General features: G+C 39.8%; 1 protein-coding gene across 1 annotated transcript in view; it reads right to left on the bottom strand.

The window, feature by feature from the left end:
* LAMA4 (laminin subunit alpha 4) overlaps nucleotides 1–27,693 on the bottom strand; it is a 144,324-nt gene that overhangs the window by 39,295 nt on the left and 77,336 nt on the right. The window contains exons 10-18 of the mRNA XM_052645687.1: nucleotides 26,440–26,607; nucleotides 23,789–23,982; nucleotides 19,104–19,220; nucleotides 15,495–15,643; nucleotides 11,201–11,342; nucleotides 10,407–10,503; nucleotides 4,192–4,308; nucleotides 2,430–2,609; nucleotides 267–406 (exon numbers count right to left, since the gene is read on the bottom strand). Of these exons, the coding sequence (XP_052501647.1) occupies nucleotides 267–406; nucleotides 2,430–2,609; nucleotides 4,192–4,308; nucleotides 10,407–10,503; nucleotides 11,201–11,342; nucleotides 15,495–15,643; nucleotides 19,104–19,220; nucleotides 23,789–23,982; nucleotides 26,440–26,607 (1,304 nt within the window). The remainder of the gene's footprint in view (nucleotides 1–266; nucleotides 407–2,429; nucleotides 2,610–4,191; nucleotides 4,309–10,406; nucleotides 10,504–11,200; nucleotides 11,343–15,494; nucleotides 15,644–19,103; nucleotides 19,221–23,788; nucleotides 23,983–26,439; nucleotides 26,608–27,693) is intronic.

The raw sequence follows: 27,693 nt of genomic DNA, 5'->3' as shown, positions 1-27,693 counted from the left end.
AAACAAGAACAAAAACAAAAACAGAAAACAAACCACAGGTTTTGAGCCCTCATCTAGAGAGCCTGATTATTGCTTTATGGTTGGGACCAGGAATTGGTTTGGTTTTCAAATCTCCTCGCTGAGTCTAATGAACAGATGGAGCTGAGAACTATCAAGCTGGATTACACAGTAGAAAGTTTCCAGCTCTGGAAGCTGCTCAAGGATCTAAGCTCAGCCTCACGCTGTCCTTATCACCGAGTGACTGATAATGACTCTTCACTGGTTACCTTGCTGGCAACACTTCTGGTCTGAGCAATGAGCTCTCGGATCCTTTGGATGCTGGCGGAAACATTGCTTGCAGGCCGCTTCTGTTCTACCGTACGAAGCTGATCCAGGAGCTGAGGGACAACCTCTGTCAGGTTTCCAACTGTGGTTAATAAAAATGAATCATTTGAGTAGATATCTCAGTAGTTAAGTCTACTTCAGCAATCAGGTGAAGAGGTAACAAATGCATGGTTACTTCTGGTAGAACTATAAGAAACTATATTTAATTCTAAAAAATTAATAGTTAAGTCCAAAGCATAATCAGTTTCTATTCTGTGATGTTTAAAATACATGCTGCTGCTGCTGCTGCTGCTAAGTCACTTCAGTCGTGTCCAACTCTGTGCGACCCCATAGATGGCAGCCCACCAGGCTCCCTGTCCCTGGGATTCTCCAGGCAAGAACACTGGAATGGGTTGCCATTTCCTCCTCCAATGCATGAAAGTGAAAAGTGAAAGTGAAGTCGCTCAGTCGTGTCCAACCCTCAGCAACCCCATGGACTGCAGCCTTCCAGGCTGCTCTGTCCATGGGATTTTCCAGGCAAAAGTACTGGAGTGGGTTATAATACATATTGATCTATAAATTGTATGCAGAGCAAGCTGACATACAATGTACATTTCTAAAGGGCGGGACCGATGACAAATACACAGATGTTTCACTAAAGAGCACAAGTTCTGCTTACATTTCTAACTGATATAACAGGTCAAAAGAAATGCTGGGCAAGGTGGGGTGGGTGAGAAGGTTTTTTTCTAAGATGGCTGTTCACTTATCACAATGCCACTGCAGTGGTCCCAGCAGAAGCAGAGCTGGATGGAAGAAATAAGGGAGCGTGCCCAGTAAAGTGGCAGTTGTGCCAAGGTTGGGGGTCATGATCTATGGGGAGTCATGATCTATGATCCTAGACGAAGGTGATAGTATGAGCAGACCATACTGATTTTTAAGGTTATTTTCTTTTTTTGTGTGTAGGGGGGAGGAGGTAGAGGGGAGGAAGGGATTTATAATTTACACAGAGAAAAGAGCACAAATCATGAGGATACAACTTGATGAAAAAAAAAAAATCCAAAACAGAGAATAGCATAGCTCTCTTGAAAGTTTCATGGACTGAAGCAGTGGTTCTCAATCTGTGGTCCCCAGACCAGCAATATGGGGATAGGGTCCAGGTGGTTCTGATGCACACTCGTGTTCAAGAACCACTAGAGTAGAAAACAAATACCTTTGGGCAAACTCCTAGCTAAGGGCAGGGCATGGTCACTGAGCATGAGCAGCTGAGCAAAAGCAAGCCTCTTCCTGGAGCCAAATTAAACTCAGATTCAGGAGAATAGGGCTTCCTTGGAGGCTGAGCTAGTAAAGAATCCACCTGTAATGCGGGAGACCTGGGTTTGATCTCTGGGTTGGGAAGATCCCCTGGAGAAGGGAAAGGTTACCCACTCCAGTATTGTGGCCTGGAGAATTCCATGGACTGTACAGTCCATGGGGTCGTAAAGAGTCAGACACGACTGAGCTACTTTCATTTTCATACTTCAGGAGACTATTTCAGTGAGGACCTAGGAAACATCTCTTTTCTGTACTTAGGAAACAAACCGCTTCTCCAACAAAAGGAAAGAAATTAGGTAAATAATTAGCTACTATCAGTTTAGTGTGTTTAATACAGAGGTAAATGTATGTTATTTGGATCACTGACCACAAGAGCCAAACTATAAAATGACTATTATTATATAGTATAATAGTGTTTAACATTAAAGGCAGTAGAGTACATTTAAAGCATCACATTAAATGTTGGTTATGAAAATGTGTACAAAACAGGGTTTCTCTCCCCTCAATTCTCTCAGAGAAATGGAGCCACTTTAGAGTCTTTATGAACTCTCATATCACATTATGCTTTTTTATTTACTTGTTTTGTATGGCAACCCACTCCAGCATTCTTGCCTGGACAGAGGAGCCTGGTGGGCTACAGTCCATGGGGTCACCAAGAGTCAGATATGACTGAGCAATTAAGCACACAAGCTAACTTCTACAACATTCTAATCTAAAACTCAAATGAAAAAAAAACTGCTTCTTAATGAAAGATATGCAGGATTTAATGGCCAGTTCCTCAACTGGATGCAAGTTGTGAAGTTGCTAGGTGATACCTGCATCTCTGGCAGAATCCACAGCAGTGTTGTAAGCAGAAGAGTCAAAACTTTGAAGATTCTGTGACCAGTTGGTTAGATTGCTAGCCATCGGGGCGGTTGCCTCCTGGACTTCCATTGTGGTCTTGTTAGCTTCCGCGGTGATCAGCTGGGACTGACCCAGGCGCTGCTGAGCATCACCTTCACACAGAGCACAAGGACACTTATTTTGCAGAGAAGTAGGGCCTTTGATGGGATCATGAATACTCATTTAATCACTGGGATGAAACAGACCTCAGGTTCAGGCTTTTCAGTCTAACTGAGACCTTTACACGCATGTTAATCATGGTGTAAGTTAGATGCATAAGAATACTGTAAACAGTACTGACAAATGAGATTGAAAGACTCTATAAAGTCTCAATAAAATCATGTAGTTCATTTAAAACATTTTCAAATTAGAGGTAATTTTTTTTTAAAAAAGAGTAATATTACTTCAGGTTAGAGACCTGGTGAGAAAACTATACAAAATGTGCATGAGATACTAACTCATAAAATGTTTGCCTGAAATTTACTGTAAATATCACTTTCATCTCTGTAGGACACCTTCTGCCATAAAAATGATGCTCTAGTACAGACATAAATTGGTAAGGAAAGGTATTTTTGAATAAGAAAAGTAAGTTTCAAAAAAAAATCTATAGTGCAATTTTTAAGTCATATATTTAAAATAAAAACAAGTCTACAACAAAATGTTTGTTTCCGAGATAATGAAATTTTAACAGATTTCCCTTGTTTTTTTCTCTTTTGTTATCTATATTTTCTAATTTTTCTACAATGGGCATGCATTACTTCTGTAATAAAAACGAAAATCTCTCAGGTGAGGTTTAGCTTCTTTTTCTAACCAGAGAAACATTTAACTCAACCTCTCATGCTCTGAACTCGTGACGGTTGTGGCTTTGAATCCTGGGTCGTCGTCTTTGTATTGCTGTACCTTTCAGAGCAAGCTCCCCAAACTTGACAAGCCTTGGGGTTCACATCTGCCTAAAAGCAATACTTTCCCACATGAGATGATGTTTGTAAACTGCAGTGCAGGGCTTAGCATGTAGTAGCTCTGATGATACTGATGAGACAGACCCATCTGGCCAGGGCTTTGGTGTCCTGTGGTGCTGCTGCCGGATTTGCTCCGTGTAGTGAAACACCACATCCGGCAGTAATGTGCTAACTTTCACTATGCCGGGAAAGGCACATCTGCTTCCCATCACATCTTTGTGAGATACCCCCATAGTTTCAGATTAGGCAACATGAGTGCTCTTGTTCCCCTCTCTGGCTAGGTGGTTTCTCTGCTTGCACTATGAGAAAGACATGCTATGTAACAGAGAGCAGCTGTTTACTGCTGGGGCCAGAGAAACCCAATAACCAAATTAGGGCTTATTTGTTAATGAAAAAGGATGTTCACAAGAAAGTAGGTTACCCAACAGTATAAATATCCTGATCTCATTCACACACACACACACACACACACGACTGGAGGAAATGCTCTTAAATTTAATTGTCATCCCTAGGTGATGTAGCTACAGCTTTTATTATCTTCCAGGACTTTTGTGTATGTGTGTGTATGTCTGTGTGTGTCCGTGTGTGTGAGATAAACGAAGTTTCTTTTGTCATCAGAAAGCAATATTATTTATAAAAAGATTAATAAGCAGCGAATCACTTATTCTTCCCTCAGAGGTTTACCTTAATATTAGTGAACAAACGGATGAGCTTAAGTTTTGTTTGAGATCCTCACCTCTCTCTGCGGCTTGTAGTCTTTTAATGGCATCATTTAATCTGTTTTTGAGAGCACTCTTCCTTGCTAGGGCTCCACCCACACGCCTGCTGGTGTCCACCACTGCCTCATCACTGCCTGTGGAGAAGAAGCCAAAAGAAGTACAAGTAAGGCAAAGATGGGGGTGGGGTGGGGTGTGTGGTGAAATTTCTGTTTCAACGAAAAAAATTCTGGTTTGTACCATGGAAATGAAGTGAAGTCGTTGTCATGTCCGATTCTTTGCAACTCCACGCACTGTATAGTCCATGGAATTCTCCAGGCTAGGATACTGGAGTGGGTTGCCTAACCCTTCTCCAGCAGATCTTCCTGGCCCAGGAATCGAACTGGGGTCTCCTGCATTGCAGGGGGATTCTTTACCAACTGAGCTATTAGGGAAGCCCCTTGTACAATGGAGTCATCTGCAATATTCTGAATGATATAAACATAGAATGCCAATTCTGGGAAGTGGCACTTCAGTTAAGAGGTAAAGGACTGCGGAAAACCTGTAACACTGCTTGGGAGTGATATAGGATGTCATAAAGTAACTCATAAAGGGTATAGAGATAATGGCTAATTTTTTGATTGAAAATATAGTACTGCTATGACTAATAACACCTAGTAGCACAACTGATTAAGAGCAGCCTGGTTAGATAAGAATAGTTCTGTTTTCTTGTTTTAATAAAATTTTAACTGATACACAACACGCATCTAGAAAATGGTACACAATTACAAGTGCATGGCTTGATGAATTTTCCCAAACTGAACGCCAAATATAACCAATACCCAGGCAACAAAAAGAGCATTGTTAGCCTTTCTGGTTTCCTGGGACCTCCACACTTACCTGAAGGTAGTCCTACCTCTGTTCCTTAGCTGTGTCTATTTTTAAGCTTTATTCAAAAGAAATGATAGAATATTATAAGTTTTATATCTTTTGTATCACTGTCTTAATTTCTGTACAGTTAAAAGTCTTGAGTAGCTTAAATCTTCCAACTGTTTTTTTATTCTTTAAGACTGTGCTGGCTATTCTTGCCTACCCTTTCCATGCCCATTTCCAAAGAAATTCTAGAAACATCCTGTATGTGTATATACAGTTCTGGTACTTTAATTGCAATTATATTGAATCTATAGATAAATTCTGGCAGAAACTCTTATTTTTACAAATTCAAATCTTCCACTTAATGTAAGTTATTATATAAAAACTATATTTATATATACAATGTTAATATAAATATAAATAATACACTATACTCATAAATAAACAATTGCACTCCTTTCACATGCTAGCAAGGTAATGCTCAAAATCCTTCAAGCTAGGCTTCAACAGTATGTGAACGAAGAACTTCTATATTTATAAGCCGGATTTAGAAAAGACAAAGGAGCCAGAGATCAAATTGCCAACATCCGCTGGATCACAGAAAAAGCAAGAGAGTTCCAGAAAAATATCTAGTTCTGCTTCATTGACTATGCTAAAGCCTCTGACTGTGTGGACCACAACAAACTGTGGAAAATTCTTCAAGAGATGGGAATACCAGACCACCTTACCTGCCACCTAACCTGTATGCAGGCCAAGAAGCAACAGTTAGAACCAGACAAGGAACAATGGACTGGTTCAAAATTGGGAAAGTAGTACGTCAGGCTGTATACTGTCATCCTGCTTATTTAACTTACATGCAGAGTACCTCATGAGAAACGTTGGGCTGAATGAAGTATGAGCTGGAATCAAGATTGCTGGAAGAAATAATAACCTCAGATGTGCAGATGACACCATCCTTATGGCAGAAAGCCAAGAGGAACTAGAGAGCCACTTGATGAAGGCAAAAGAGGAGAGTGAAAAAGCTGGCTTAAAACTCAACATTCAGAAAACTAAGATCATGGTATCCAGTCCCATTGCTTCATGGCAAATAGATGGGGAAATAATGGAAACAGTGACAGACTATTTTCTTGGGCTTCAATATCACTGTGGATGGTGACTGCAGCCATGAAATTAAAAGATGTTTGCTCCTCAGAAGGAAAGCTATGACAAACCTAGACAATGTATTAAAAAAGAGAGACATTAGTTGGCTGACAAAGGTCCATATAGTCAAAGCTATGATTGCTCCGGTAGTCATAATGGATGTCAGAGTTGGACCATAAAGAAGGCTGAGTGCTGAAGAACTGATGCTTTCGAACCGTGATATTGGAGAAGACTCTTAAGAGTCTTCTCAAGGTCCAAAGGGATGTTGGATTGCAAGGAGCTCAAACCAGTCAATCCTAAGGGAAATCAACTCTGAATATTCATTAGAAGGACAGATGCTGAAGCTGAAGCGCCAATACTGTGGCCACCTGTTTCGAAGAGCCGACTCATTGGAAAAGACCCTGATGCTGGGAAAGATTGAAGGCAGAAGGAGAAGGAGATGACAGAGGACGAAATGGTTGTATGGCCTTACCGACTCAATGGACATGAGTTTGAGCAAACTCTGGGAGATGATGAACGACAGGGAAACATGACCTGCTGCAGTCCATGGGGTTGCAAAGAGTCAGACATGACTGAGCAACTGAACAAAAACATATATAAATAATATAGTTTATAATATAATAAAAACTTTCATTTAATTGAAGTTTTTAATTATATAAAATGTATATGTATTTATATATTAAATATATATGAATACAATACAGTTTTTATTTATTCTTCCTTAGATCTAAATTCTCATTTTGATCTCTATTTATTTATATCATCTTTTAATTTCTTCAGTAGTGTACCATAGTTTGATGTGTAAAGATCTTAGCATCTTTCATCAGATTTATTCCTAGGTATTTTGTTATGGCAAACAGTGTTATTTTAAAAGTTAATTTCTAACTGTTTTACACAGAATTAAACTAGGTACTTACACAATGAATTGATAATGTGGGTCATCCTTGTCTTATTTCCAATCCTAATGGGGAGGTTTTCAATATTTCAGTATGAATATATGCTTGCTGAATATTATTTTATTCTTCCTTGTTAGATTATGGAAGTTTCCTTCTATTCTTAATTTGCTATGAGTTTTTTTAAAACATGAGTGGGTAGTGAATTTTGTTAATATGATCTTCCTGCACATAGTGAGATAAGCATATGAATGGTCTCCTATGTTTGGTAAATGTGGTGAATTGCTACTAATGTTTTAAATGTTAAAATATTGAAATTCTGGAATAAATCTAACTTGATCATGTATCACCAATTTTATGTATGCTAGATTTGATTGGCTAATTTTTTGATAGGATTTTCACATCTTTGTTCCTGAGAGAATTTGGCTTATATTTTTCTTTCTTTATAATGAATGTCCTTAGGATTTGATGTCTAAATTTTGTTGACTTCATGGAAAGACAGAGGATTTCCAATTTTTCTATTTTCTGGAAGAATTTATATACTAACGGAGTTATATCTTCAAGTGTTTTGGAGAATTCACTAGTGGAGCCATCTGAGCCTTGAGATTTTCTTATGGGAGGGCTTAATTACTGATTAGATGTATTATACATATGTACATACATACAATTCTCCAGATTACATACATCAGATTTTCCACTCATTTTTAGTACCTGTTTTGATTATAAGTCTTTTCCTTGAAAAATTAGTTTCGAAAATGTGCTTGTAGCATAGACCTTAATTGGGGCTATCTTGGCACAAATCTAAACAAGTCACGATATAAAATCTCGTCACCTAAACTGAAGGATCAACTTCCCAAGAATTGTTTCATGCTTTGTTTACTTCCAAAGCATCAAGAAATGTATGTTTCTTGACAGATAAGTAATTTCTTCACTTCCCATTCTTCTTTTCCTTCTCTCTAATGGGCTTACAGATACATACCCTCCCTCGGTATATGTCTCTTTTCAATTATACAGTATTGGTGTGCTTGGTTTTATCGTACAATTATTTTTTTCCCATACATGTGTATAACGGGTATATATAGCTGATGCTTAGTTGATTCTGCCAATGTACTTTGTACCAAGTACAACATAACTAAAGTACAAGCACTTCTTTCCTGTTTCCTCTGGTTTGTGTCAATGATTCCCCAGAATTCAAGGAGGGTCTTAAACATCTTTTGTAGTTGTTTTGTGCCTTCTCTCCTTTTAGTTTCAACTTTTAAATATTGTGATACAGCAGTCTATTCACTCTTTCTTTTGGGTCTGTTACTGCAAAAAACACTGGCTGAAATATCGAGGCTAAATATATTTAACTATATTTGGAGTCTGATAAAAATAGGAGAAAGAAAATCTATTAGGGGCTGGATGTTTAAAAGAAGAAATGCTTCATAAAATGTCTGTCCTATTTGGAACTTACTGTCTTACATAAACATTTTCCATTTTACAAATGAATTCAGTAGAAGATTTTTAAAAATAGTAGTTTCCTGAGTTTATTACATATTGCTAACTATTTGACATAGATAATGAAGAAAAGGAAACCTGGTAAATAAAGATTACTGATCATTGGAACTCATTTGGAAATGAATTAATAGTAATCTGAAATTATAATATAACTAGAGATGAATATGATTCAATTTGAAAATGTGAATTTATATTACAAACACTCATATTTTCTAAAGGGAAGCAAGTTCTGAGCCACACAGTCCTAAGTCCCCATAGGTGTCTCTTTTGCAAATAAACATATGCAGGGATTTAACCAAACAAGATCATGAAATAGGTGACCAGATCTGCAAAATATTCAGAGACCAAACCAGAGAGACTAATCTACACATAAAATATGCAACTTTGAAGAGATAGCATTATTAGAATAGAAAAACTGCTTTCACGGGGTTCAACAACTCAATAATGACAAGACTGAGAAAATACGTTGCAAATTATTAAGGAGACTAAAATACATTGTCACTGCATCACAAAGACCCACATATTCTGGTCTTTACAAACAAAAGCAATACACAAATATGACAACATTTATCCAAAATATTTTACTACCGATATTCTAATTCTTTACTGTTAATATCCTAATTCTTTTCTAAAGAGCTTGTGTTAAGACTAGACTTGTATAATAAATTAATTAGAATGAAGAAACAGCATTTTTAATGCCTTTGTTTACCCAGAAAAGATAATAGTTGTTTTATGTAATTAAATAGTTAAATAGTCTGCATATAAAAACAAATGCATTTTTTATTTTCTTTAGAAAAAAAGAGAAAATGAACATTTAGGCTTGGGATTAATTACTTTGATAAAATCACATGAAATCTTCAGTTTCAAACTTGGTCTTTTGTTTTTAGGTGGCAGAAGTTAGCTAGATAATGGATTTCCGAGCTCATTAGTCAATGCTCGAATATCCTTAGGAATGAGCTCATTACCCCAGAGATGAGTAAGTTTTAGTAAAAATTTTGTTTGTTTCTAAGAGTAACTAACAAGATTCAAAACTAACCAGAATCATTTCACTTTTGTTTTTTCTTCCCTCTGCCAATGTTAGACGTGCTTGATTTAGCAGATGCAGGCCTCAGCCTTTGGAAGTGCTTCTTTCCATGTGGTCATTAGGGTTGGTTGCCCTAAAGGCAGCAACTGAGTAGAATACAAACTACAAAAAAGTGCAAGAAAAGAGGGCTCTTTGGTACCCTGTCCTCCTGACTCAGTGCTGACCCATCTCTTCATGGTAAAATTTGAGTATTTATTTGTATTTCTTTATTTGGCAGCACGGGGTCTTTGTTGCAGCATTCAGGATCTTTTAGTTGTGGCATGTGGGGTCTAGTTCCCAGACCAGGGATCAAACCCACCTCCCTTCCCCCAGCGTGGGGGCACCGTCTTAGCCACTGGACCACCAGAGAAGACGCCCTTCATGGTAAAGTTTTAAAGGGCTTCTGAATTCTTCAAGAAAGGTTATATTATCTGTGATATAATTTTAGGGTGAAGCATATTTTATGGTAATAACTTCCTGAAAATTGGTATTTATAGCAAGTTTCTACTAATTAGCCTTTCTGATTAGCAACAATATTCACTATATGTTTCCATGTAATTTTACTACATGGAAATTTTTTAAAACCACAATTTATTTTAAAATATCAAATAGCTGCTTTTTTTACACCTTGACCAAGAGCAGGAACTATTAAGGCAGTATTCAAATGAAACAGAATTTCTTCTTTTTGTTTCTATAATTTTGAAACCTCTGTTTACAGGCAGAAACACTGTGTGAAAGGAGGGAAGCAGCTACAAAATCAGAAGGCAGACAGGAAAGTGAAGATATTTACTAGAATCTGCCCTTGCTTGCAGCTCTCTGGCTTGACTGAGGAGGTTCTCGCTCTCATCTTTATGGTAAATGATCTGAGTGTCAATCCCACTCACAGCCTACAAAGGAAGCGGAGAGAGAAAGTAAGAATGACAGCAACAGAAATCAAGTTTTCACCGTTCTAGGATTTTAATGCTTGACACTTTATCTGCTAAACACCAAACAAAATTCATACAGCTTCATTTTCACAGTTCAAAATGAAGATCGAATGTAAACATGAGAAAATAATATCCTTGATATTTACAAGATGAATGGTTTTTGAAGAAAATTCAGTGAACTCAGAACAGTGCCTGACCAAGGCCCCACCAAAGAAAGTGCTTGTCATGAAGAAGCCGTTGAATAAACAATGTTTCTGAGTGGAGGAAATCTGAATATATGCATAAAGTATCTTCTCTAGTGGCGTGCTGCAGTCTACAGCGTCACAAAGGGTTGGACACGACTGAGCAACTGAACAACAACAATCTTCTATATCAGCGGGAACTAGTCTTCGATATTTTTTATTCAGGGACTTTGGTTTAAAGAAGCTTAGGTTAAAGGAGCTGGCATTCACTGACTGGGGTATGAGACATCTTGAAGGACCTGTACTACTGAAGCATTCATAACATAAATAAAATGGTCTTTTCTCAGTTCTGCTGCTCTTTCTGCCATTTGAATTACATTGGAAGCTCAAGAGATGACATTAGGAAACAAAGCCATAAGCCAGGAAAAGGCAACATATTGATATAAAAATGAATGTTAAAATAAGGGAATACTCACATCATAAATTCGATCAGTGATGTTCAAAGCCTGTTCTGCTGTTTCATTGGCTTCACTAACATAATTGGCGATATTTTCATAGACATTTGAAGCATCCAAAGCCTTCTGTACCAGTCCATTCATATCCGAACTGTGCAAATTCCTGTTAATGAACAAACCTGGCATTATTGCCCCTTTTTACCTCATTGGGAAATAGGGCCATTTTTAGAGTCTGATTAGAATACTGCCAGGACTATAGGCACTTCCTTTTTGTTTTTTTAAAGTTACCTGGCTGGGCGGTGTTCACCCACGTGCCCCCTCCTCACCCCTCCACTGCCCCCGCTCCCACCTCGTGGCCTTTCCTAGGGGCACACTGTCTTTCCGTTCCTCTGCTTTTAGTTCTTTCAAGACTTCACCTTGTTTTGGCTCCTTGGCAACTGCCTGCCTGGCAGCGGCCTCAGGGAAAGGAAATGCTGATTTTAAAACAGCATCTGCACCTCTTCAAGCAAAAGCTTGTTTATGTGGTGGCGTCAGGCAGAGGAATGAACCCACATTCATCCCCACCTACTGCTTACCCGAATCAGCACTGTTATTCCCTTCCTGTCAAAGAAAGTAAGGCTCTCAGAGAGGGTGCATAACCCCAGCACGGTGTTATTAATAAATATTAGCTGGTTTCACTCTATTTATTCAATCTTGTTTCTTTCTTTTATATAACAGATCGCATACTTCTTGAAGAAGGGTTATAATATGTATTGAGCATCACATGCAGATACTGGGTCAGCCCCATTCCGTATACTATATCTCTTCGTCTTACCACACCTGTGAAGTTGACATTGTTATTCCTTTCCCATAGAAGTTGCTGAGGCTCTGAGGAAGGGTGCACAACTTGCCCAGGGCAAACATGGTTAAGGTCTGTCTCATTCCTGAAGCCTGGTTGCTCCCCTTAAGTGCACAGCCCCACCTCACAATCACCCTGATCCTTACACCACTTTCTCTGCCTTTGTCTCCTCTGACTCTTGTAAGGTTCTGGTAATATTTACTGATACCCATCATGCAATGGGGGGCTTCCCTGGAAGCTCAGCTGGTAAAGAATCTGCCTACAATGCAGGAGACCCTGGTTCAATTCCTGGGTCAGAAAGTTCCCTTGGAGAAGGGACAGGCTACCCACTCCAGTATTCCTAGGCTTCCCTGGTGGCTCAGATGGTAAAGAATCTACCTGCAAAGAGGGAGACCTGAGCTAGATTCTTGGGTTGGGAAGATCTCCTGGAGGAAGACTTGGCAACCGACGGCAGCATTCTTGCCTGGAGAATCCTCATGGACAGAGGAGCCTGGAGGGCTACAGTCCATGGGGCCACAAAGAGCTGGACAGGACTGAGCGACTAAGCACAGCACAGCACACCATGCACTAGACACCCCCGTGCAGAGGCTGATAGCAATATGTGCCCGAAGGACTGAGGTGAGGCCCAACAGGGAGAGAATATGTTTAGTGCTTGGTACCATGCACTAGCGAATCTCAGGGCTTATTATTACACTCAAACTATTTCCTAAATGGAAATTTCAAACTGTACGGGTGTCCACATAGTAATTCATATTACTGACAAACTCTTCTTCCTCTATACTGTGAACTCCACCTTCACTTCTGCAGCCCATCCTAAACCCTTTGTCTTAATTTTTTTATTCAGTCTTAAACCCACCAGTTCCATCCTTTCCCCCCAACTCTGGATACTGATGACTAGTATCGCTTTATTCACCAGTAACTTTTGACTGAGGCGACTTAGCAGCAGCAGCAGCAGCAGCAGCAGCAACTTCTCAGAAGAGTCACTGTGACGTGATCTACACGACACTACAGATCCTACACTGGTTGCTCTCTTCACACCACTTGGACCTACTGAGCTCAGCTAATCGTTTCTCAGCCTCCTTCATCCAGTTTCAGTCTCTGCGCATTGGCTTAGTCTCAGAGAGACTTCCTCTGAATTTCCTTGGCAACTCCCTTCTCTTTTGTCCAAGTTCACCATCATTCTGGCTCCTATACAATAGGGCTGATATCTATTAGGCACACTAAGGGCCCACAAAGATGCTTTCATATTAATTTTTTTTTTTTTTAATCAGAAGAAGAAAAATGAGGATAACAGTAATTCTTACATTAGCTTTTATATCAAGGTTCAGTTCAGTTCAGTTTAGTCGCTCAGTCGTGTTCAACTCTTTGTGACCCCGTGAATCGCAGCATGCCAGGCCTCCCTGTCCATCACCAACTTCCGGAGTTTACTCAAACTCATGCCCATTGAGTCGGTGATGCCATCCAGCCATCTCATCCTCTGTCGTCCCCTTCTCCTGCCCCTAATCCCTCCCAGCATCAGAGTCTTTTCCAATGAGTCAACTCTTCACATGAGGTGGCCAAAGTACTGGAGTTTCAGCTTTAGCATCATTCCTTCCAAAGAACACCCAGGACTGATTATATAATTAAAATTTTTTTATAGCCCATGAAAATTATAATGCAGCCCTGCTCTGCAAAGGTAATTCTGATCCAAATGTTTGCTACTTATATCTCCCTATAACTCCCTGTTCAGAAATGGAAAAGAGAGTAAAATCTGAGGTTTTAAAAGAAATGGATAAAAGGTATAAAATGTTACCAATATTTTAAATACTTAAAAATTCTGCTGGCTAGAGTTGGTGAGCAGATATACCTAAGAACTTGAAACAAAAAGCCTTTATTTCTTTGTTTTCATTACTAGGCACAAAATGGGTACTATATTGATATACAAAATAAAAATGTGCTTTTGAATTGGAAGCTTCTTGATGAATTATATGTATTTCTATTTGAGACAATATGCAAATCTACTGGGTATACCAGATAGACGTCGAAGAATATTCACATTTTGAAGGGAAGACACCTATAAATTTGGATGTTTTCCTGAATACATGTAGAAATATGCTAAGCATAAAAAGGAGACTTAAAGTGACTGATATTTCTGATTATGTTTTGTGTACAGCTTGGGGTTACTTCCTTAGAAGTTCTAGCTAGAACTCTGTTTGCTGCTGGGTGACATCTAGAGGTGTGTGTTGGTATCCCATTCAATGAGCTGTTAGTTGCTCAGTGGTGTCTGACTCTTTGTAACCCCATGAACTATAGCCTGCCAGGCTTTTCTGTCCATGGAATTTCCCAGGCAAGAATACTGGATTGGGTTGCCTGTCCCTTCTTCAGGGGTTCTTCCCAACCCAGGGATAGAATCCAGGTCTCCTGCATTGCTGGCAGATTCTTCACCATTTGAGCCACCAGGGAACTCCCAAACAGCTGTAGTTACTAAATGACAAAAGAACGACGAAGACAGCCATAAAATTAATCTCAAAACCAATAACTTACCCATACAGTTATTACCAAAGCTAGCATTTTCTCCAAGTTCCATTTGACTGGCTTGATAAAAAGCCCATTTCCTGGGAACATGACACTGAGCTGTATATAACACCATCTCACACACCAAGGTTTTACCTATGATCTATCCATCCCCACTCCAACTCTGCCCTCTCTTCTTGGGAGACTTGGAAGGATATTTGAAAATTTTGGCAATCAGCAAAAAAAGATGATTTAGTTTTGAACAGAAGTGACTACTGGTTCTTATTTAATTCATGACCTTTACCAATCCTTGTTTCTAACTGCCAGATTTGCAATCTTTCTTTTCAATGATCTCACTATTTACCTATCTTTTTCAGGATCATGAATTAAATTCCAATCTTTTAGTACATTTCAATTAACATTAAATGAGTGCTTATGACTCTCTTCTAGATACTGTGAGGAAAAACATAAACCAATGCTCTTTCAACAGGTGTTGAAATAAAATAGTTCCTGCTAGGCACTGTGGAGCAGCTAGAGGATCTGACACAAGTCCCTTAATTGTCGACTTCCTACCAGCTTTACTTAAGACGTCTGGGTATGCAAAGCTCATGCTGTCTCTGAAATGATGGCAGAATTGGACCTTGCAAAGGGATCTGATTTACCTGATAATATTCTGTGGAGCAGTCATATCCCTAACTAAAACGTGTTAGGTTATCCTATTAATTGTGGAACAAAGCTACCCCGCTACAACACAGATCTCTAATCTGACAGATTTTTTAAAATTGAAAAACTGTCTCCCCAGAGCAATTTCAGTAAACAACTGGTTCTCAAACTGGCCAACCAACAAACAGACAAACAAACACGCAAACCCAACCCTGAAAACAAACTATTAACACTGTATCCCAGCAACCCTGTCACGTGAAAGTGAACAAAAATAAGTTACTCAGTCTGGAGATGTCTGCATTCTTACAACCAGGGTATTACCTGCTCAACTCATCAGCCTCTTGCTGAAGGTTCCGTGCATGGTCAACAGCTTCCTGAACTAAATCATGACTGAGGTTGCTCAGGTTGGATAGTTTTCTTTGAAGTTCATTTTTGGCTCCATCTATTTCGGCATAAATCCCTGATGCGTTCTAAAGAAAATATTGAAATAAATTGAATTTAGAGGGACTTAAAATATTTTTCCTAGGGAGCACCAAAGATAATCTCTATTCCTCCTTACTGTGAAGTTCAGTAAGCTTCAGGCCAGATCCAGAAGAGTCTAAAAGACTATTCATGCATGTTTAGTCGATTTAATTGTGTCCGACTCTGTGTGACCCTATGGACTGTAGTCCACGAGGCTCCTCTGTCCATGGGATTCTCCAGGCAAGAATACTGGAGTGGGTTGCCATGCCCTCCTCCAGGGGATCTTCCCAACCCAAGGATCAAAACTGCATCGCGTGTATTGCAGGTGGATTCTTTACAGCTGAGCCACCAGGGAAGTCTAAATGACTATATACATAGATATTTACTTATTTGCATTTTCAACTCCTTCTCTACTGATTCAGACATGCTCTGCCATCTCTCGTCTAAAAAGAAACGTAAACTAAATAGAAATGCTCCACTGTCCTCACTTCTCCCTAATTTTAATCTTTTCATATCAAAATAGAACCCCTCTGCAAATAAAGTGTTTATACATGCTATCTCCATTTCATCATTTTAAAATTTACACTTTTGACTTATTCCAGTCTGGTTTTTACCTCATTGCTCCACCAACATAGAAATTTACTTGATGATTTCTGAGCTACTAAGTCTCATGGTTCTCATTCAGTTCTCATCTTATCTGACCTCTCACCTACACTTCCTGTGCTGCCTACTCTCACTGACACTCACTTTACCATGTGACCTCTCTTAACTTTCAGTTCAACTGTGGATTTATAGGATGCTGCTACAAGTCTATTACTTCCAGCCTTGGCTGGGCCCTCAATGCTGAAATTTGCTCTCTCGGTCATTCGATAGTTATTCTAAACACTCTCACCTCTTCTTCTTCCCCTCACCTCTATCTGATTCTCAGCAGGTCACTTAATTTTCTTTTTCATCTAGAAGACATAAGCCAACTGTTAGTGGGGAGCACTTTTTTTGAGCTCCTGATATGATGTTTCATCTCTATGAAGGGAGCTCAGTTAGTGACCTTTTCACTTTTTCCCTACTTTGCTCTGAGAGGAGAAGTGGTTTATTTAATTGGTAAATTTGAGTGTATAACTATATAGACTCTGCTAAACTCCAGACTGCTGCCTCTGGGAAGCAAGCTGCCAGCAGAAAGCTGAGTTTTCCTATGCTCCTGCATACAGTGCAAGCTGCCCTGGGCACCCCCATGAACCTTGCAGTATTGGCAGTTTCAGTGGGCAGACCTGCTAATTCTGGAACTGAGTATCAGCCATCCCACTTGGCTAACAGATTTTTTAAAAAGCCACACCTCAATTTACCTGAAATAAAGGTGATATTCTTGATCTTCATATTTACTATTTTTCAACTTTTTAAACATTTTTTTAACTTAGGTCCTGAAGGTGGGTAGCATTTACTGATAGCTCTCCTCAGAGACTCCAACACTGACGACAACCAGTAATTTCTCCAAATGGGTTGAGTATAGTAGACAGTGGGGGGCTGGAAGGTGGAAATGGCAACTATATAGAACTCTTGAGATGTTGTTGTGAAGCAGAGTAATGGTGCAGAGATCAGAGAGGATGTGAAAGTTTTTTTTTTTTTTTTAATTTTAAAAGATATCAGATACTAGATGTTTCTATGTTTCTATGTTGGCAGTAGTGATTCAGTAGAGTAAGAACTGGGCAAAACAGAAGAGAGAGGGCACAAGTGGATGGACTGAAACCCAGCAACCCTACTGTTGAGCAGAGGAAGCGTGGGATTCAGAACACAGATTGCGGGACTGAACTCTGACAGGAGAAGGGACATTTCACTAATTAGAACAGAAAGGGAGAAGTAGGATACACATGGAAGCAGACTGGTAGATGTGGGGAGCAAAAATGAAGGGAGTTCTGTTCTCATTATTCCTATTTTTAATGAAGCATGAAGCAAGTTCACCAGCCAGACTGAGAGATGGGAGGTGGGTTTCCCACCAGTCATCCTGGCTTCTCTGGTGTGGCCACGATGCTGAGGGTACTTGGGTTTACTGGGTTATGGGATTAGAATTCTCAGGTGAGTATAATAGAGAAAGAAGTATGTATGGAAGTAAAGGGTGTTTGCAAAGAATGATTATACCGATAATTTTAGCTGCTCGTGCTGCAGTTCACAGGGTCACAAAGAGTCAGACACAACTGATCGACTGAACGGAAGGAAGGAAGACTATGAAAGGAGTAGCGCGAATGAGATGGAGGAGGTTTTGGAGTGGCTAGAGTTTCTGGAGTGTATACTCTACAGTAAGGGCGCTAAGAGATGGTGCTTAGGGTGCTCAGTAGTGTCTGACTCTTTGCAACCCCATGAACTGCAGCCTGCCAGGCTCCCCTGTCTATGGAATTTTCCAAGCAAGAATAGTGGAACGGGTTTCCATTTCCTTTTCCAAGCTTAGGGAGCTTGATACTGGGATTTGGGAGAGGTACTCTTATTGATGATAAGATCTGGGTCTGGTCATATGAGGGATTACAGAGGTGGATGGGGAGGAAGAGCTTGTTGGACAGGAGAAGTGGAAGGAACTGGAGGTCTGAGAGCTGAAAGACTCATTGATGTGGGTTTTGATGTCACTGAGGAACCAGATGGGAGTAGGGATAGAAAGGAAGCTAAAACTGTCAAAGAATAGGATGGTGATCAGATGACTTTAAGAGAATATACTTTTAAAGCTAATAAAAATGAGCCGAGAGTACTTCAGTGATAGTTTGGTTCACTGCATTTATTGGAAAATTTCTACTTTAAAAAATGTGACTTTCATTGATTTTGAATCCCAGCTTTATTAAACGTACAACTTACGTGTAAAGAGTGAGTAGGACGCATCTACATTTGCACTTTCAACAGAACTTTCTGTGACTGGCTGTGCTGCCGAAAATGGCAGCCACCAACCACATGTGGTGTTACTGAGCACATGAAACGTGGCTAATGTGACTGAGGAATTTTTTTTTAAAGTATTTACTTTCGGCTTCCTTGCTGCAAGAGGGATTTCTCTAGTTGCAAGGCGAGCACTTCTCACTGTGGTGGCTTCTTCGGTTGTAGAGCACAGGCTCTAGGGTGAGCAGGCTTGCAGCAGTAGTTGCACCATGAAGGCTCAGAGCAATTGTGGCGCTTGGGCTAAGTTGCTCTGCGGCACGTGGAATCTTCCCAGATTAGGGATTGAACCTCCGTCCTCTGCATTAGCAGGTAGATTCTTAATCACTGGACCACCAGGGAAGTCCTAAACTTTATTTCGTTTCGAGTAATTTAAAATTTAAGTAGCCATATGTGGCTAGTGGCAACTGAACAATGAAAGAAACTGAAAATTGCAGTCACCTGATCTTAGTTTAACAACGCCACCTAACTTGATAGAATGGAGTCGATTGCTCCTCTGTGACACTGAGCTAATGTTCTAACCTACTATGAATACTAACATGAAAAAGTCACATGTGTCCTTACCTTTATTATGTTATCAAGTTCTGAGAGGGTCAGTCGTGGCATCATCAGTGAGTCAGAAGACGTCCTCAGAGACGCGTTCACGCCTTCTGTCTGTTCCCTTACTCTCTCATGCTGTTTCTGCAGGAGGAAAAGCAAGGGAGAGAGAAAGAGAAGGCCACTTTAGATAAGGAAGGCATTAGGGAGAGTGCTGTCAGCCTGCTGTCACTGCACTCAGACAGATCCTATCTCAGACCCACCACTGAACTGCTGTGCCACGCTAGGGAATTCCACCTAGCCCAGGCTCAGCTATCTCATTTATAAAATGGAGACAATGAAAGTAAGCTCCTCAGGAGCTTTGAAGAACTTAGTTATGATTATTACTTACAGTGCCACCACATCAAAGAGAACTGACACTCCAAAGAGGGCCTCTGATTCCTTCCCCATAAATGTGAAGTGGGGCCAAGGCTACGGGACTGAACACAGGCTCCGTATTTGCAGTCACTGAAAAGTGACCTAATTCCAGAAAGCATTTATCATGTGCTAACTTTGGGCCAGGCACAAATAGCTCATCTGGACAGGAATAAACTATATATAAAAGAATCTGAAAGTCTTTTCAGAAATTTAAAGTGACCCTAATATCAAAGTGTAAAATTCTGATCTCGCTTCTTCCTACTCTTTATGTTAGATGCTCAGGTGTTTTGAAGAGGTAAATTGCCCAAGTGTGGATATAGTTTGTCCCTCTTTTTAAAAAAATATTAAAAATTTTTACTTATGTATTTTTGGCTGTGCTAGGTCTTTGTTGCTGTGCGGGCTTTTCTCTAGTCGCAGCAAGCGGGGTCAACTCTCTAGTGGTGGCGCGTGGGCTTCTCACTGAGGGATCTTCTCTGTGGAGCACACGGGCTTCAGTGGTTGTGGCACATGGGCTCAGCAGCTGCAGCTCTTGGGCTCTGGAGCTCAGGCTCAGTAGCTGTAGCACACAGGCTTAGCTGCTCTGCAGCACGTGGGATCTTCCCGGACCAGGGATAGAACCCGTGTCTCTTGCATTGGCAGATTCTTTACCAGTGAGCTACCAGGGGAGCTCTTTCTTCCTTTTTTTCCTTTTCAAAAATTTTTAAAATTGAAGTATAGTTGATTTTACGATGCTGTGCTACCTCTGCTGTACAGCGAAGTGACTCTCACAGTTACACACGTATATACATTGCTTTTCTGTATTCTTTTTCCATTATGTTTTACCACAGGATATTGAATATAGTTCCCCGTGCTACACGTTAGAACTTGTTGTCTATCCATTCTAAACATAATAGTTTGTATCTACCAACCCCAAACTCTCAGTTCATCCCTCTGCCTTGCCACACCCCTCCTTGGCAATCAGAAGTCTGTTCTCCCTGTCTACAAGTCTGTTTCTGTTTTGGAGATAGGTTCGTTTGTGCCATATTTAGATTCCACATGTAAGTGATATCATATGGTATTTGTCTTTCTCTTTCTGACTTATTTCACTTGGTATGATAATCTCTAGTGGCATCCATGTTGCTGCAAATGGCATTATTTGGTTCTTTTTTTTAATGGCTGAGTAGTATTCTATTGCAGAAAGAAACAGCAACCCACTCCAGTAATTTTGCCTGGAAAATTCCATGGATAGAGGAGCCTGGTAGGCTACAGTCCATGGTGTTGCAGAGTCAGACACGACTGAGCACACACACACAGTATCCACTGTATGTATATACCACATCTTCATCCAGTCATCTGTCAATGACATTCTGGTTTTTTCCATGTTTTCACTATTGTGAATAGTGTTGCTATGAATACTGGGGTGCATGTATCCTTTTGAATTGTGACTTTCTCCAGGTATATGCCAAGGAGTGGGACTGCTGAGTCATATGGTAGTTCTACTGCTAGTTTTTAAGGCATCTTCATATTGCTTTCCATAGTGGCTGCACTAATTTTTATTTCCACCCACACTGTGGGAGGGTTCCCTTTTCTCCACACCCGCTCCAGCATTTGTTATTTGTAAACTTTTAAATAATGTCCATTCTGACCAGTGTGAACTGACAGCTCACCACAGTTTTTATTTGCATTTCTAATAATTAGTGGTGTTGGGTATCTTTTTCATGTGCTTCTTGGCCTTTTGTATTTCTTTGGAGAAATTTCCATTTTTCCATTGGGTTGTTCCAAGTGTGGATATATTTTCTGATGAACACTTTGATTTATACTTGCCACTCTGGAGTTTCACAGGCAGGGATGCTGTGATTCTGAAGAAACACTGTGGCACTTCAGAGATTGAAAGGAACATAGAGTGAAGCTTTAGGAGGGGAAAAAGTAAAAGCTTCATTTTTTAATATAAGTAAAAAATGAGCTGAAATTACTTTAGAAATGGTAATTTAAATTGGAATTGAAATTCTTGTTATGGTACGATATCACAGAAATCATTACAAAAGCCTACACTTGAATGACGTATTTTAAAACTTTTAAAGTTCCTGTTAATGTCCTGTCTCACTCCCTGGACTCTTTTCTAATTTAGTGGAAAAGAAGAATGAAACCCATTTTCTCCACATACCTTGCTACAGGGGAAGACATAGGTCTAGCGACAGAAAAGCTTCTCATTTGAACATCCTCTTAAAGTAAGAACTTTTAAAAAAGAATCAATTGCCCTTCAAAATCCATCAAGCTTAATAAAGTATGACTATCTGGGGTTAACCATTCTTGTCTTCACAAGGACAGGTAGTTATACAGCTCTGCACAGAAGCAATATTTTAAAGTACGTAAGGAAGAAGGGTGAAAAAGATTGGCATTATCTGGATCTCTCAGAGCAGTTTTCTCGTTACAGAATCTGAGATATGACCCCTTCCAGAAGCTCGTCTATCTGAGCTGCCTTATGGGAACACAGCTAACACCCTGAAGTAACAACCAAGCTTCCAAACCATGTGCAAACAGCACTGCCTGATAAGCTCATTGGTAGGAGTCGGAAACGATGTGCTTCAAGTTAAAGGGCTTCTATCACTCGCCAGATACAGAATTAGACAGAAATGAATAAAATTAGCTTTGAAACAGATATTCTTACAGAGAGATGGACAATCTGAACAGAAGAAAATTTAGAAACTAATAAATAGTGAAAAATGACATAATTAGCATTTTTTAGCATGCTTCAGTATCCACATATGCCAAAAATAAAAGTCTGCTCATACTTAAAAAAAAGAGACAGAAAGTCTTGGGAAGGTGGAACTTTGGTTTATCAGAGTCCCTAAATAGACAGAATCTCATATTCATCTGATAAAGATTTTTATTATTCTGTTATCCTTTCACATTGGGAGTAGGAAGACAAATAATGTAATCACTAGTTGTGTGGCTATTATTTGCACACATCAAAATGATTGAACTTCGTGGTTATTTTGGTTTTGTATAAGGACTGAAATTTGGGCATTTTTTTTTAAGCCATACTGTAGTTCTTACAGGGAAATGTGATATTAAAACACTTATGGTGAGTGGGGGAGACATCTACTAGCAGATGATCACAATACAGAAGCAAGAATGGAGGGCAGTGGAGGAGGCTATTTTAGTTGAGAAATAACAAAGGCCCACACTGAAGAAGTCGTACAAGAACAGAAAAGAAGGAAGATAGTTAAAAATACTCCAAAGGTAAAATGGGCCAGATCCTGTTTTGACAGGATGTGAGGGTGGGAAAAATTCAAGGATAAGGATGAGTCCCAGTAACTTTCTTAAATTCTGCTTAAAGAATTTATTTTGTATTACACGCATAATTTTGTTGTGCCAGATAATCATGTTTTTGTTTTTAAACAAAAATGCTATCCTGACCATTATTATTCTAAAAAAATATTGGCTAAGAGATTGCTCCAATGGTGCAAAATGGCGATAATAAGTACAATTCACTTTTATTTAGGAAATTTGACAATGACTTACTGAAAGGTAGTGATGACTGAAAATCAGGATGGAGAACCTAATTTAAGTTGGGTTTGCTGATAACATAATTGAAGTAATGAATTTGCTCATAGCTGCTTCCTATTTCTGACACTGTTTTTAGAGGCACATGTTTTCCTATCAGAAAATGACCATTCACAGTGATGGTGTGAGCGCATGTATTGCTCAGGGTAGAAGTGTGAGCACCACCAGTTCTAAATCTGGAGGTGTGGGCATGCACAAATCCTGGCCCCGTAAGGTGACCACTTTGGCAAGCTCTGGCCAAGCCTGGGAAATTTTTTCACCTCTTTGTAATTGTAAGACCTTAGCTTGAATTAGACTCCCTATCTCTGCAGCTGCTGACCAGTCAGGCTGTGAGATTTGCTAATCAGGCCCTTCCAAAATCACACATATCCTTACAGGAAACACGGTTCTGGGTTGCTTTGGCATTTTTAGTACTCTCGGTATAAAAGAAGTTATACACAAGAATTACGCCTTGTTTTCTCAGTTGCAAGAGAAATACATCCAACACAGGCAGACAGAAGCACGAAGAACAACTGCATTCTTCTTAATCAACACACAAGCTAAACAACCGCAACAGTTTCAACTTGATTTTAGTTGTACACACGTATATTAGCAAATGACAGTGGCAAAAAATGTGCAGCTAATTTTAAAAATAAAGATTTAAATGTACCAATATTTTAAAAACTGTTTACCAACTGTCTCGTCTTAGGATAACTTCGTATTGTATTAATATATGCCCCAAACGCATTTACATTTAGTGTCCACTGTACCTCATGGTCCCGCTGCCTGGCTGCTGTGGCTCTGTTCATGTCTTCAGCATCCCTGACATGGTTAAGGGCCTGGTCAAGTGATTCCTGGAGGTCTGACAGCTTGGCGTTATAGTCGTCCAGCTGCTCCAGGACCACAGGAAACAGAGAGCGAGTGTCATTGTACTGCCTCTGCCAACTCTCAGCCTGGCTCAGCACTGGGGAGAAAGGTACACAGAAACTCAGTCTGGGCTCCTCCCTTCTCCTCCCATCCCAGCCCCCAGAAGCAAAGATGCAAATTTGGCAGGCGATGTCTTTAGCAACAGCGGTTGAAGCTGTTGGTCACAAAAATGGCCCCATTATTTGAAGTTTTAAATACTATTTTGTAGGATTTGGACCGTCCTAGACCACCATCAGCTAAAAAGGGAGTTGATTAGTTTTCCTGTCAAGATGCTGCTTTATGTGGAAATGATGTCATTCAACTAGGTTGATTATTACACAGATTATTAATAGTTTTACCATACAAACGAAACTTGGATATACTACAGTTTTACTATTAGAGATATCTCCAATTATTTTGTCTATTATTGGCAAATGTACAACCACTCATCTTCTGTATTCTCTCCAGGCAGCTATTTTTAGTTAGCTCCTTTATTTAGGTCAAACTTAATCATTATTCTGGAATCATTATTCTGAAAGATAAAATGGCAATGAAATATTCTTAAACTTTGCCTATGTCTTAATTCTCTAATCAAAGTTACATGCATTGCTTCTGTACCTTGATTCTATTTTTTCTCCAGGGACTATCAGTCTGTCTTATTGAGGTTTTGTATTTACTTTCATCATCATGAGCAGAAGATACAAGTTCACAGCTGAGTAGAGAAGTGGCTGAAAAAATGCCTTTACTCAGTGGAAGGCTGCTAAGTGGGAGATGTATTTGGTTCCATTTCCCTAGAGTAGTCTTGTTAAATCCCCAGATAGGCAAAGCATCTGGCTGTGACATGAGAGCTCCAAGCTTCCTGACTGCTGGCCTCATCTGGACTTAGAAACGGGCCTGAGATTCTGCCTTATTTCTTACTGTTTCTAAGACCTTGTAAGTCTGCTATCACAATACACCTTTATGCCAAAAATACTCCTCTATTAAAATATTCACAATAAGTTTTAACAGAAGTTGATACTGACAACTGTAGGAAAATGATCTAATGTAGGTGTTCTTAACCCTTTCTGTATCATGGGCCCCTTTACAACCTGGCAAAGCCTTCAGATCCCTTCTTATATGTTTTTAAAGATAAAATATGTAGCACAAAAAAGATTATAAAAATTGGTAATTTAATAATACATGTGCTTCCTTATCAGTGTATTAACTAGTAAGATTTAGAGGTGAAACCAGTAACTACTAAAATTCTTGAATTATTGATGAATTTAACATTGTGAAATAACAGTGACAACTAAAATATGATACACAAACCTGTAGCCTCTTTTTATTGACTGTGTAGATTAAAATGGACACAATTTTTTGTAACTCATCTATCAAGAGTTGAGTCTTTTTCCTCACCCATGAATCTGGGCTGGTTTTGACCAACAGAGGGCTTCCCTCATATCTCAGTTGGTAAAGAATCCATTTGCAAAGCAGAAGAGCCCAGTTTGATTCCTGGGTCGGGAAGATCTCCTGGAGAAGGGATAGGCTACCCACTCCAGTATTCTTGGGCTTCCTCTGTGGCTCAGCTGGTAAAGAATTCGCCTGCAATGTGGGAGATCTGGGTTTGATCCCCAGGTTGGGAAAATCCCCTGGAGAAGGGATAGGCTACCCACTCCAGTATTCTGGTGTGGAGAATTCCATGGACTGTATAGTCTATGGACTTGCAAAGAGTTAGACATGATTGATCAACTTTCACTTTCACTTTGACCAATGGAATGAATGAACAAGCTCAGTGAGCTCCCCAGAGAATAAAACCCCACATGGAGGGAGATGCCCGGCTATCCCAGCTAAGACCCCAGACATGTGAGTGAACTCCACCACATGGAGCAGAGATGACCTGTCTAGGTGGAGTCCAACCCAAACTGCCAACCTATGAAATCATGAACAAATAAATGCTTATTGTTTTAATGTCTGGGGTAGCTTGTGAGATAGTAATTGATAACTGATATAGTGACCAAGTCATAGATTCACTAATACTACTGTGGTTTGTTATTTACATTAGTCATTAAAGGGAATGTTAAATTTCCAGTGAGGTTTCAAAGTCATTAAAAGTCACTCACGGATATCAGAACATGAATGTTGCTGGTCTTCCTTACATCTTTACTGCTTTCTCAATGAGACTTCTCTTATTGAAGTTCTGGGAATTGCTTCCCTTCGCTTTCCTTCTCCTGTTTTTTTCACTAGCTGCTGTATTCCTATTTTCTCTCCTCAGGAGTAAAATCTTGTAGATTCCTGTGGAATCTCAGCAGTTTCTCAAAACCTGAAGGTTGGGTCTGGATTTAAAATTCCTGGTCTATATATATATATAGAGTCAAGCTGTCCTGAAGAACTCCCTGAGGCCACTTTAAATGCTCAGTGACTCTGAATATCGGGAACTGGTTGCTTTGACCAAACGTTGCCCTGTGACTGGGTGTCCTCTCATGGACTCACAAAGGAAGCAGACATGTGCTGGCCTCTAGAAGTTGAATATACCTACATTCATGGGCTTCGTCTGCCTCCTCGTCCACAAGTTCCCGTTGGGTGAGGAAAGGCTGACGGCGTCGGATCTCCTCAAGCATCTTCTGTGCCAACACTAGCTTCTCAGAGATTTCCTCAGAGCTAAGTTCCTGCTCTTCCCCATAATACAGCATCTTGCTGCTGATCTCTGAAAGGAAGGGCATGGTGAGAGAAGGCAGGAGGGAGAGGTGATGGGGAGTCTGACAGTGACGTCACTGAAAACACAAACAGTGAGGGGAACGGGCAGGGCTGATCCTAAAGCAGAGACAGAGACCCGATGCAAAGACAGCGTGGTGATGGTCATGCTGAGAATACTGGTGCTGGCCCTGGAGTTCATCATATATTCCAGGGAGAGCTTAAACCAAAGGAAGTCACTCTTTTCTGCTTTTTATCTGGCAACTTCAGAACAAGAGTGGAATTAATGCAAAGTTTGCTCTGATTTCAGATGAGTCTGATTTCACTGTGATTCAAAACTGTTAATATTTAAGAAACACAAATCTAGGGTCTTTGATCAATCTTTTATATAATAAAATATATAATTTGGAAAAAGTGTTCTGATGTATCACCTGTCACACATAGGAGGCCCTGGAGATATTAATTGTAATTTAGCCAAGGATTTTACCTAAGCTCTAAGCCAAAATGAGTGTATACTGATGGCTGCTCAAGTGAGTCTTTCAGATTGTTGTACAGACTAGATATAATACAGAGGTTTCTTACAGCAAGATGTGAGCTTTTAATCATTTATATATATATATATATATATTTTGCAACTGCTGTTTGCCTTCTGTGGTATAACTGCCTGGCAAGACTGTTTAATTCTGACTCTGGGTCATTCTCAGCCTACATCCATAAGTAGCATCCATTTCAGAACCAGAGGGACTGCTGAGGCTCAGAGGCATTAGATGGGTTGCCTGAATATTGGCAGAGCTGAGCAGGCCTCTGGCTCCCTCTTCCTACTATATATGATCAGATGAAAGTTATGTAATTGCCACCTTATCCTACGGTAGCTCCAGGAGGAAGCATTTTATCTTCCTGGCATAAATGAAATTGTCTGTCTATGGTTTACTATGATCTATGTGGTTGGCCAGACAAGATGGGTAAACAACACTGGTCTCACATAAATTATACCAGGATAAGGGCTTGTATTTTATATGGCTAATAGCTTGAAGGTCACCAATAGTTATTTTAGAGATGGCTGGGAATAAGCAATGACACACTATTGGTGTTGTGCAGC

This window comes from Budorcas taxicolor, chromosome 9 (assembly GCF_023091745.1).
Source record: "Budorcas taxicolor isolate Tak-1 chromosome 9, Takin1.1, whole genome shotgun sequence".
NCBI lineage: Eukaryota > Metazoa > Chordata > Mammalia > Artiodactyla > Bovidae > Budorcas > Budorcas taxicolor.
Note: the sequence above shows the minus strand (reverse complement) of the source record. Positions and strands in the feature narration are given on the sequence as shown.